This window comes from Platichthys flesus, chromosome 3 (genome assembly GCF_949316205.1).
Source record: "Platichthys flesus chromosome 3, fPlaFle2.1, whole genome shotgun sequence".
In the NCBI taxonomy this organism is placed as follows: Eukaryota; Metazoa; Chordata; class Actinopteri; order Pleuronectiformes; family Pleuronectidae; genus Platichthys; species Platichthys flesus.
The window spans coordinates 11448129-11460934 of record NC_084947.1 but is presented as its reverse complement, the minus strand read 5'-3'; the positions used below and the strand labels follow the sequence as shown (position 1 = coordinate 11460934).

The window sequence follows — 12806 nt, the reverse complement described above, 5'->3', positions numbered from 1 at the left end:
TGATTGTGTTTTTATAAACTTGTGGAAATGTGGAATCATAACAGTGACACAAACTCGCGGTCGCCACATTACAAGCAGCTCTGGTGATTTACAGTGATGGGAACGTGGATCATTGTTTCTTGCAGTGTAGCCTCTATCATTTGGTTGGGGCGGCAGTGAAAGACATTTAAACAATGAACACTACCTCATATTTGTCAGTGTGGTGAAAATACAATAGTTGGGAGGGTGACCTCCATGTAATCCACTGTGTACAGGAACCAAGATAAACAAAATCAGCTTTCATAATGTTTATATAATACCTTTTAGCCAACATCATTTTGGTTCTACTGTGCCTGTAATAATGTGGATGGAGTCTGTTGGACACACACACACACACACACACACACACACACACACACACACACACACACGCACACACTCAGACACACGCGCACACACGCGCGCGCATACACAAATCCAGGGTCCATGTGGCCGTCAGGGGGCAGACATCAGTCGCTGAGCTCTGGGAGGAACGTGGCTCCTTGTTTTGCTCCGCACCGGCAGCGCTCAGCTGCGCACAGACGCACGCTACAGAGAGACACTGTGGACTAGAAGTCACCGACAAGTCATAGAGGACAAATCCGTGTCAGTAAAAGTTAAACATCTGTCTGAGGGAGATCTGATGGGGTTTGTTTTAACTCATAGAAGATTGAGCAGAAGACGCGAAAGAGGGAGAGAAGCTCTTCATCCTCAACGTGTGCAGCGATGACAGTGGAACCAAAGTCACGCATCATGTTGTTAAGCCCGCAAATTACTCATTAATTCACTGAGATTTTAATTCCGTCCTGTTTTGTTGTCATTAAAGTATATACATCTTAGAGAGGGTGTCCAGTGTAGCCAGAGGGCGGTGGCATCTCCCCCCCTCTCTCTCTCCCTCTATCTCGCTCTCTCTCCCCCCTCTCTCTCTCTGCGTAAACGGGGAGTCTGGAGGAGAGAGGGAGCGCGCACTCACACACAGCGAGAGCGAGAGGAGCAGAGGAGGCAGTGCCACTGACACGAGTGGAGGGACCCGTGGCTACTTTCCACCACCTCTCACTTCTCGCAGCTCTACCTGGAGACCGGGACTGAGACACCGGGACTATACCCGCCTACACCCGCACCTTTCCTGGGGCGTTTTTTTTTTTTCCGGGGGACTCGATTGACTGATCCGCGGACCCAGTGGTGGAGGAGATTTGTGGTGGCGTGGGGGAAGACAGGAGTTTTCACCGTTCCCCACCGTGCGGGGCGAGGGATTTTTTCGTGCGTGTTTATGTGTTTTACGCGCCGCTTGCACTGATGGGGAAAAGTGGACAGAGAAGTGGAATAGGACGCGAGCGCTGCGGCTCGGCGAGGATGTGCGCCGCCACGCCGGGGATCCTGCTCCTCCTGGTGCTCGCGCGGCCAGGAGTCGGACAAGGTAAGGCAGGAGGATGACTCCTCGGTCAGACCCCTCTTTGGGAATAAGAGTCCCATGAATTGTTTGGAAGCTGTGGACCTTCTCCTCCCAGTGATGTGGTGTGTGTGTGTGTGTGTGTGTGTGTGTGTGTGTTAGTGGCGGTATGCCGGGTGGTACACGCAGCGGCTGGAGGAGCTCCTTGCAAAGGAGGCAGGCTGCACTTTCTCTTTTCTTTTTTCCATATTCCATTTGAATTGATCGGGTGCAGGATGAGCGCGTTGTGTACGTTTATTTATTTCACGTGTCAATCACGTCTATTTGCGCATTTCCTTCCCCGCTTCGACTGCGCTGCTCAACTCGCAGCCCACGTTTCCCTGCGTGAGACGACCAAACACAGGCTAAGTTAATGTAAGACAACTGGCCTCATATGCGCTGGACGCGATGAGGACAAGTAAAGTGCAAGCAGAAGGTTTCCATTCCCAACCATGAGCCCCATACATCTATGTACCTGCAGAGAAACTCCCGGGTTGACCTCAGCTCCATGACCGATTCATTTATATACTGGTAAAACAAACTCCGAGGCTGCAGGTAAATTAAGGTTTGAACCGACTATAGGCGACCATCATGTCTCATCGCTGCAGGAGCACTTTGCAAAAGAGAGGCGACGTTTCGCTGCTTCGATTGGAAAATTGATCAGAAGTCACACACACTCGAACAAACCGCCACGAGCATGAAGCCAATTACACACGTCTGAGAACACAAGGAGAGGAGCAGGAGTCTGCGGGAGAAACACGCTGCAGACACCAGGGATCAACTTCAGGATAAGACGTCCATCAGCTCTCCATCATTATCTAAACAGAGCTCATATCGTGCACGAACACATATTAGGTTGGTGTTGTGTTTCTGCAACACATGCAGGTGAAGAACGAGAGGCATTTAAGATTGATCTGGAGTGAGACCTGCTATTCCCTCAGAGTGTCGCGGTGTGAGAAGCTGCTGTCTGAGATCCTGCTCTCTGTCACACTCTCCGTGACCTTCTGCAGGGAGCAACTTGTTCATGTCCACCCAGAAGCATTAAGGACGCAACCCTTATGTTGTTCTATCGAGCTGATTAACTCCCCACATTTCCCCTTGTCACGGCCCCATTCGCTTAAGTCTGACCTTATCACCCGGCGCTCATTGTGGATTTCATCCCTTATTAACTGTAATATTCTAATATCCCCTCAAGATGTATGTGCTACTTGAAACTTTATGCTCCATTATACCACTGATATTCCACTTGAGCGCCTCATGAGAGGAAACTGTAAGCTGCCGGGTCTGCAGCAGGAAGGAGTCGGTAAAGTGCAATCACCTTTAAGATTAAGATTAATTAGGATTAAGATGCTTTATTAGTCCCAAACACACGCACAGACATGCAAAGGCACAGTCATGCAGGTAGGGAAATTTAATCTCTGCTTTTGACCCATCAGGACACACAGAGCAGTGAGCGACCATGTATGGCGCTCGGGGAGCAGATGTTGGGGGAGTAAGGTGCCTTGCTCAGGGGCACATGACAGGGTAGGGAGACTCTTGGATTTTTGGACAGATCAATCCAGGTTCGTCTTTTGTTGTCTCTCCGTGGAGTCGAACCAGAGACGAACCAGAGACCTTCTCTGCCCATAGTCCAAGTTTCTGCCACTAGACCACCGCCTCTCGTTGGCCTGCGTGGTTTGTGTGTGTGTGTGTGTGTGTGTGTGTGTGTGTGTGTGTGTGTGTGTGTGTGTGTGTGTGTGTGTGTGTGTGTGTGTGTGTGTGTGTGTGTGTGTGTGTGTGTGTGTGTGTGTGTGTGTGTGTGTGTGTGTGTGTGTGTGTGTGTGTGGAATGTGGGCCGTAATAGGACATGATGTCGCCCTTGTTGCCTTGGGGAGCAGCATTTCGGCAACACCCACCAATATTCATTATGGCCGCTCTCTGTTGCTTTACTGTTAAATCAATACGCCGCAATTTAGGGCCACGATTTGAGCAGCACTTTCTCCTAACTCTGATAAATCGCTCCCTGCCACCGACATGCGACTCAATCTGACTTTGGTACAGAGAAATCTGATAATTGGAACGTAAGGCCGGTGATGTTTCTCCAGGCAGATCTTCTTTTTTTTTTTGCCCGCTCTTTGAAAAGTCCCTCCTCCTCTCCCTCCTCCTCTCCCTCCTTCTGCTCCAGTTTCCCGGTCCTCTCCCTCCCAGCTCTGCACGTGTGTCTGCCGTGCCGGTGTCTGTTATCGTCTCTGCTCCAAACAACTCGACTCGTGTGTCTGAAGTTGTCCCCTTTGTGTGAGGAGTCACTCGGCGAGTTGCGCTATTGAATGGGGCAAAACACACAAACACATTGACCGAGCTGGGGGGGGGGCAGCTTTGTTTATATAGCTGATCCTCTCTGTGCATCAGAGCCAGACTCGACTCCCAGTCCATTCAGGTGGAGAGCTGGGAGCAAATCCCTCTGTAGCCAGTTTTTTTTTTTAGACATGAACTAAGGGTAAAGTGGAGAGAATTGGGTCGGGACTTGGGTGTAGCAAATAAAGGCAGGAAGTGATGCATGACCTCTGCTGCGGAGATCACATGGTCATGTGTACAACACCCCCAACACCGTCATTGGCTCTTATCACCAAAAACTCTCTACACAACTTCGCCACTTTAACTTGGGAGAGTCTGAAAGCAGAAGGTTTTTCTATGTGCATTTGAAAAGGGACATAGAAATTGTTGTTTTAACCAAGACTGTGACTCATGGTATTCAAGGTGATGGTGAAATGATGCTGGTGCTGCTGAGGATTCAAATCTAACGAAGAATGATGGTGACCCTCCGAAAGTGTTTTTTAAAATCCATTTTGAGCACAATCGTCGCATTCAGCCTGAATATATCCAAGTTCTTTTTCTTTTATATCCAGGTCTCTCCTGAGCATTTAATTACACATTTTTTATTTAACTCGTTGTCATTAAAGTGGCGTGTGGACAACTCTCTGCAGAGCCACAAAACTGTGATACACACTGGATGTCTATCTCACACAGACCCACACTCACGCTCTCACCTATGCGCACAGCGAGAGGTGATTATTCAGATCCTCTTGTGTTGACTTGAATTTGTGTGTGTGTGTGTGTGTGTGTGTGTGTGTGTGTGTGTGTGTGTGTGTGTCAGCCTTCAGACTAAGCCCCACCCTCAGGCCTTTTAAAAAGCCATTAGGTAACATTGGATCTGAAATGAATGGGTGTCAGCATCGCTCCACGTGGTCGGAGAAGTCCTCCTGTTTATTATGATCACTAAGCTGCGGTTTAGGAAGGTTGTACAATTCAGCTGCTGGAGGTTGTTACTGTTAAACATTTGGTGTGTCTCCGCTTTTCATGTTCCCACAGTCTCCGTCATTTCGTGTTTCACGGTTTGGCTGTCGGACATTGGTTACACACGCTCACTTCTGTGCCACATAGACTGAACACTGTTCTATTCTAGGATTCTTTTTTAAATTTTGTTTGTTTAAATGTGTGTATATTATTCAGCCACACAGCTCATTTAGAACGACACAGTTTGAAAGACGTGTGTGGGTGTGTATGGGCCTTTGTCGAAGCTTCTGTGTCCAGAAAGGAGGGGCTTGTTGTGCGTGTTGTGGGGGTTGGTGCGTAGGTGTGTATTTGTGAACCTGGTAGTGCAGAGGTGTGAAGATGTACTGAACATGCTGCTGTGAGGTGTGTGTCTGTGTGTGAGTGTGTGTGTGTGTGTGTGAGTGATCATGAAATTGGCAGCTTGGGGTTGTTCTCAAAGAACTTGTGTGTGTGTGTGTGTGTGTGTGTGTGTGTGTGTGTATGAGCGCCAGGATGTCGACATGTGGGTGATTTTGTGATATTGTACATGTGTGTGTGAACTTGGCAGCGTTACAGTTTGTCCAGCAGAGCTCACATGGTGTGTGTATGTGCGTGCACACACGCTTGGCATTATGATATTGCCAGAGCTCCCACGCCGTCTCCCATTATGCTCTGATCCTGTCCCATGGTGCACTGCAGCCATCCAGGGTTCAGTGCTTGTAGGGGGACAGCTGGGAATTATTGCAAACAAAATAGGCCATCTTGATTGGCCACCCCGCTCCTGCCAGCACAGTCTGATTGGCCGAGCAGGTTTTTATGTGGTGAATACGATGCTGTTTCTGCATCAGAGTGAGAGAGAGAGGACAGATGAATGGATGAGGGACAGATCTCTCTGGGTGGTTTGTACCAGCTTTGATCCCTCGGACTTGACAAGCTGACTGACTGCCACACACACACACACACCCACAGCCCCCCCCTCACACACACACACACACACACATACACACAGCAAGATATCTCTCTCGTCCAACAATGCTGCATTCTGTCTGCATTTACTGTGTGTGTGAACGTACCAGAGTGTGTGTGTGTGTGCTTGGACAGGCATTCAGGAGTGTGTGTGAAAGGAAGTCTTTGACTGTCTGGAGCTGTTTTGTGTAGGAGACCCTCCTGCTGCTCTCTGTAGCCCAGTGATGGCAGATCTCCCTCGACCTCTCTGCCTCCGTCCTTTCTTAAAGTTTTTTATTCTTCTTTACTCATCATAGACTTTGTGTTTGCCATGGGATGATATATTTCCCATCTCTCTATCAGTTTGTATCTCTATCGTTTCACTCTGTAATCTGTTGTAGCTGCTGAACGATTGTTCCCCGACCTTTCTCTTTGGCCTTGTAGATTTAATTTATGTTGGGCTGGGAAAATCCAGGAGCAGATCCGTGCATTTCATTTATGGTAAATAGAAACATGTAGCAATTAAAGCTCAGCCTATTCCAAGAATCAAGAGCCTGGAGATGGGTTGTTTGTATAGCGGCAGAAGAAATTGCAGGCATGTTCATGAGGTGTGGTTTTCAAAAGACTGCGTCGAAAAACTGCGCAACACCACTCGTACCATTTATCATCTCTCATTCTCCGCAGGGGAAAACCCGGGATGGCACTAGAATCTGCTTCTTTGTGCAAGTGTGTGTCTACCAGTGTGTGTGTGTGTTTTTTTCTGTGTGTGTGTATGTTTGGTTTTGCATTTGTGTCTTTTGAACATGCGTGTTTACTAGAGCTGAACGAGGGAGAGGAGGAAAAAGAGAGGGGAGAAGCTAAATGTTCTGAAACCGATTCCCAGCGTCTCCTGCTGTTAGGCCTAATTCCTTCTAGAGTTTCATGTAAAGATCTGGAATTATGAATTTTTCATGGCCTTCGAAACCTAAGGCCTCATTTGGGGATCTCGTTTCCAGGCTTTTTGTTTTAGTTAGCTGTGTGTGTGTGTGTGTGTGTGTGTGTGTGTGTGTGTGTGTGTGTGTGTGTGTGTGTGTGTGTGTGTGTGTGTGTGTGTGTGTGTGTGTGTGTGTGTGTGTGTGTGTGTGTGTGTGTGTGTGTGTGTGTGCCTGTGTGGGGCTGGTGCTCAGAGAGAGAAAGCCGTTTGTTCCCAATCAATGGCCTATGATATAGTTCCCACTGGTCCTATGCAGTCCTGCACTGTTAAAAGTTATAATCCTATTTTAGTCTTTTTATTACAGATGTAGATGAATTCTCTTTCTCTTTTAAAGTCACCCAAAGAGAAAATGCATTTTAGTTAAGTCATTTTACTTTTTTCTGTGAACTGGGTGTTTTTTTTAAATCCCCATAATAAACAGTTGAACTCAGGGAAATAAGTATCAGGCCACTGATTTCTGCATTGTTGTCCGTCGTCTCTCTTCCTCTCTGCTGTCATTTGTTCCAATTTCTCTCTGACTCTCATTTCCTCTGTCCTGCTTTCATCTTCATCTCTGTCCCATTTACTACCTCGGACGTTCTGTTCGCCTCGTTCACTTTTAACTCTTTTTTTTTATTACTCTCTTCCTCTGCTGCTGCCTCTCCCCACTCCGTCTCTTTCTCCAGTCAGATTTACGCTGTTTAATTAGAGTGTGGCCCCAACAGTGGACATATTGTTGTCCTTCTGAATGGAGCTTGCAAGCAGCAGGACTTTTTGTGTGTGTGTGTGTGTGTGTGTGTGTGTTTGTGTGTGTGTTGGCACAGAACTCATCAGTCAGAGTGAGGGAGGGACAGTTTGCCGACACATGCACACATACACACACACAAATGTGTGCGTCCAATACTGATATATGGAACTGAAAAAGGAAGGAAAGCGACAGGTAGAGAAACGGAGCTCCACGCCATGCCAGCTGTCCTCCATTGAAATCTCACCCTGCATCTCTTTGTTTTTAAGGCCTTGCCTCTTAGCCGGCAGCTTAGGCATTTCATGGTCTGTATATTCTTTTTATTTGATACCATAAAACCTCCAGTAAATAGCTCGCGCTTGTTTATTTGCTTCCAAAACAACGAGCAGCGCACTGCACTTATTGGAGACGAGCGATTACCGGAGACACTTTATTTCGCTCCTCCGTCTGCGTGAAGAAAACCAACTTCCGCCCTACTCCGCTTAATCCCCCGTCCCTTCCCATGTCTGTCCCTGACATTTTGTTTGGAGCTGTGCCAAGGCACCAATCTGCCACGTCTCCAGAGTTTTTTGCTCATGGCGCCCATATTAAAGACAGGCTGCAGATTTCGGGATAAATTGTCTGTATCGTTTTCAAATGGTGTTTCGCAGATTTCTGGATTGCAAAGGTGCCCCTCCTGAGACACGCTCGGAGTAAAACACGGACCAAAACGACCCATTTCCACATGCGTGTGCTTTGTTTGATTGAACAATTCCTCGAGGGCAAACACACGACCAGCAGATGGGTGCTGGGTGTTTTGGCTGAGTGGCGTGTTTGTGTGTTGGAGCAACAGAGTCTTATTTGTGTCACCATGAATATGTAATTAAGCCCCCTTTGAGAAAAGACGACGTGCCGCGACAGGGGGTCCACGAGCCCGGGACCCGGATTCCTTTTTGTTTCAATGCAAAGCTTGTTATCTGCATTGTCCTCTATTGAGAGATGGAGTAGAAAAGACAGGAGGGACGAGGTTAGGGGCAGAGACTCTGGGAAACTGAGAAATGGAGAGAGGGTGAAGTGGCAGGAAAGAAGAAGAAGAAGAAGAAGAACAAGAAAAGTAACGAAAAGAGTAAAGAGAACTTGACATTCACACTCCTTTTTGATAGGGAACAAAGCCGCACTGTAAAAGCCCATACAACTCCTCGTGTGTAGAGAGGATTGGGGAGAGGAGGAGGAGGAGGAGGAGGAGGAGGAGGAGGAGGGCACGAGCAAGCGGGCTGAGCAGCGTGGGGAAGCAGCCTCAAGGATTAGTCTTCTTTCTCCTTCGTATCTTTCGCCACTTCATTCCTCCTCCTTTGTTACCGTGGTTTTTCTCTCTATTGGTCTTCTTTTCACATCCTCCCTTTTTCTGCCAGTTTCCCTCTCTCTCTCTCTCTCTCTCTCTCCCACTCTTCCTTGCTCCCTCAATCCAAGCCCTCCCTCGCTCACCCCAACAGTAACTCTTTTCTTTTTCCTCCACTCGCTCCCTCCGTGCATGTGCCAAACTGTCTGGTAATCTCGTGGTCCATCTGAAGGAATATGCAAAAAACCTGAAACCATAATTACTATAATCACCGCTGTGACTTTTTACCTCTCAGGCTTGCGTCTGCACTTTGCACACATGGACACACACAAACACAGAAGTCGTGCCTGTTTTGAGAGGGGTACATTGTAATTCTGTGGGATGCTGTGAAAAACGGGATTTAACGTGTGATATAAAAAGCTTTTTGGTTGCCTGTTCTATTGTAGACATGATGTAATTTACTGTACTGCACCCGATGTAGGGTTAGGAAAAACAAGGACATAACACACACACACACACACATACACACACACACACACACACAGACACACAGACACGCGCGCACACTGAAGAAAAAACACAAAAAAATGAAACTTTGTACAGTTCAGTGAAGAGCCTCTTGTGTATGATCAGTTCTAAGACACACAAACCACATACACACACTGTACATTAGACACACTACATATGGTACAACAAGTCCATTCACTTGAGTTGGCTCCGCACCAACTGTAATAAGGAACCCAATATATTTTACTCGGCGGGTGACAAGATTACGTGTAAGCAGTTTGCTTTGATTCATCTGAACACAGCATTCTAAGTGGCTAATGAATATGGCCAGTAGCTTTGCTGAGAGGGCATGTTTTGTGTGTACATTGTGTGCGCGCGGGGATGAAATATCGCATCGCTCTTTTCCAGAATTATCCATGCACGCAGCATCCCCCCCCCCCCTCCTCCCCCTGAGGAGAGCAGGTATGGGGAGGTGTAATGTAAGTGGAGCAGGGGGAGAATGGGGAGAGAATAATGACTTTCCACTGTAGAAATTGTTGCCGCCTGAAATATCTGGCTCTCCAGGAGAAGAAGCGCTCATGCACTGGAGAGCCATGTTGAACAAGCAGGAGGAGGAGACGCACAGTGACTTGGACAGAGGGACATCATGTCCCGGTGCGAGGCAGGGAAGGACCGATGGGTTAGTGATTAATCACGGTTTCCAGGAAGAGGCCTAGAGATTAAATGATGGCAGAATGGTTGACTGAATAATTTAACCTCACTCGAATTTAAAGTCACACAGAGGCCTTATCGTTTGCATGGCCCTCAATTTAAAGGTTTTCCATAATGTAATGTTATCTTTCTAGCTTTGATTCTTTACACACTGTATCTGCGGGTCGTTTTCCGGCTCGGCAGTTAGCGATGGCCTCCCCGTCTCCCTCTAGCTCCGCCTGTCTCCTTTGGTGGTACGAACTGGTACAGTTAATACATTTCCTTGCCCCGGCGGAGGCGAGGCTCAGCGGATTGGAAGCGTAAATCCGCACTGTGGTACCCAGATCATTTGCTGCTATTATTAGCCAGTCCCCACGTGCAGTCGGTACCAGTGTAGCTTCTTTAGCCCCCTCCAGCAGCTCGCCAGCAGCCGGGGATTCTGGGTGACTGTCTGTAGCAAGACGCATGACCGTGAGCAAATGCCCTGCAGTTCAACACCGGCCAGATGGATTCTATTCAGTGTCTCTATGATAGGGCTGTAACCAAATTTACGGAAAGAATTCCACTGTCACTTACTCCAATGCCGTGTCAACGGAGGACGGATATCTCAGCGTTGCCCTCACACAAGTTGAGAATCTTGTGCGACACTACAGTAGGCTCTGAGATAATGTATGATGTGATTTGGAGAAATAAATTGAATCTAAGAAACGGTAAAGACAGAAATGGAGGAAGATGCAGCGGCTGTGTGGTGAGCCGCTGCAACACTGCTGTCAGGTAGGTCTGTTTGTGTTTGAGAAGTTTTATACAGAAAACCCAGAAGCCTTTCGGATTTTCTTATTCAAAATGACTGCACAGCTTCATGTTACATTGTCCAAGACCAAGTTCTGAAACTCAACAGTGTAATTTGTCCATGAGACAAGCCGCCTCCGGACTAACGACACAGAGATACAGCTGACTTGGCTTGTTAACTCGTCTGTAAAGCAGGTCTGAGCGATGCTTGCAGGATTTTTAGCGGATGTGAGATGACTGAGGCAGTTGTCTCTGGGTTCGGTTGCCTTGGTCTCCATACGTTTCTGTATGAAAGTAAAGAGTTAATTTATTCTTGCTACACAGGCCTTCCTATAGGGAAATAAATCTAGTGAAATAATAAAAGTGCAATATGAATGATAACATAGGGAAATGTGTAAAAAGGTTGGAAACCTTTCCCTTTCGAAGAGCAATCATGTTCCCAGCTGATTATTTAGACCAAATGAAAGCTGAACGTCAGGGTTTGCATAATACATGAGAACAAGAAATATAAAATGCTTGTTTCAGTGGAAATTGGCAAATTACGTGTATATACTTCGCATTTGTCATATTCGTTTGTCAAAATGATGTATGTAAATTTTGATAATGCCTTTTATGCTCTAAAAGTCTTTATTGAGTGGCTGGTGCCTTTAGCTTTTCATTGACTGTGAGTCAGCCACTGGTGGGGATGATCAGATTTTACTTTTTGGGAAAGACGGTTTGCAAGGAGGCTTTTCAATAAATGGGGTGATGATGGATGAAAGCTCTAAAGCTGTTTTGAATGATTGAGAGATTTAACATCTTCTCTGACTCTTAAACACCTTGGAGCTTAAGTCAGTTTGTCAGCGTTGTGACTCAGCTATACATGTACAGACCCTCGGACTTGTTTGTGCTGTTTATAGTATGTTTCAACTTTGCTTTGTTGTCATTGATTCTCTCCCACACAGATGAATGTGTGTGTGTGTGTGTGTGTGCTAACTTGTTAGCTTGCTCCTCTGAGCCCTCTGGCTCTCAGGGCTCTATTGTCTTACAAACATTTATCGACGGGAATTTTAAAGAAGGGATTTGACCCTAAAAGTCACTCTCTCTCTTTCACTCTTACTCTCTCTGCTTGAGGTTTTTGTGTTTCCATCCCAGAAGATCCCGGTAGAGTGAAAGGGTCGGAGCAGGTACAGAAGGAGACGCTGCTTTCACCGCTCGTTGCCTTTCAATTAAAATGAAGTTCATTGTTGCTCATTACGTGATTCTCTGAGGAGGTCGGCTCAAGTCAGCACAGTCTTTGGCATTTCTTTACAGTGAGGTTTCACCTTGGTAATGTTGGTGACTATCTCCGACCACAGAGGCAGTGGGTTAAATCCATAGACTTTATATAAAGATTTACGACGTGAAAGCTCTCCGATGGAAAGCCAAATCATCTAGGTCGGCCCCTGGTGTCTGGTTAGGCTATAAATCCTACCTCCTCCATGTTAGCAGATGAGCCAAAAACGATTCAATTATTGTCTCGTGAAAAAGGGCTGAAAACTCACGATTGACAAATTGTTCTTGGTCAAGTTTATTTCACCCTCACTTTTGAGAGACTAAATGAAAGCACTGTGCTTCTTGTATAAAAAGTTTTAAAAAATGTGTCTTTGACAAGCTTGATTAACTACAACGCTCCATTCAGATCACACAGTAGGTCAAAGCCTCATTTAATGTCTCATTCATTCACTCAGGAGTTTACACTATCCTGCAGTATTTTTTTTTTTGAAGAATACACATCCTTGAAAAACGGATCAACGCTTGTTTGAATCATCCCGACACCGCCTTCATGAAATGTTGAAGTATGACATCAGCGTGTGTGTTTAGGGAGGATACAAACCGGGACTGCCTGCTGCGATCTGACAGCTGATGAAATCTGGATGTAAGTCAAAGGCGCACGTACACGCTTTATCTGAGGAGAAGTTTATGAAACAAAGGACGAGCTGCATCGTAAAAGAGATACGAGTTCTCTCTGTCAATTGCTATTTGTATTTTTTAATTCTTGCTTCTTGAGTAAGTAACACCAGGGAGAGACCGGAGGAGAGAAATGTCCCAACTGCTGCCATGTCCTGGTCTAAGCCCGTTTCTTCCCATAGAATTTACTTTG

General features: G+C 46.7%; 1 protein-coding gene across 1 annotated transcript in view; it reads left to right on the top strand.

The window, feature by feature from the left end:
- The first annotated feature begins 1046 nt into the window (after positions 1–1046).
- Positions 1047–12806, top strand: part of unc5ca (unc-5 netrin receptor Ca) — a 187465-nt gene continuing 175705 nt past the window's right edge. Inside the window, exon 1 of the mRNA XM_062384878.1 lies at positions 1047–1435. Within this exon, the coding sequence (XP_062240862.1) occupies positions 1315–1435 (121 nt within the window). The 5' untranslated portion in view covers positions 1047–1314. The remainder of the gene's footprint in view (positions 1436–12806) is intronic.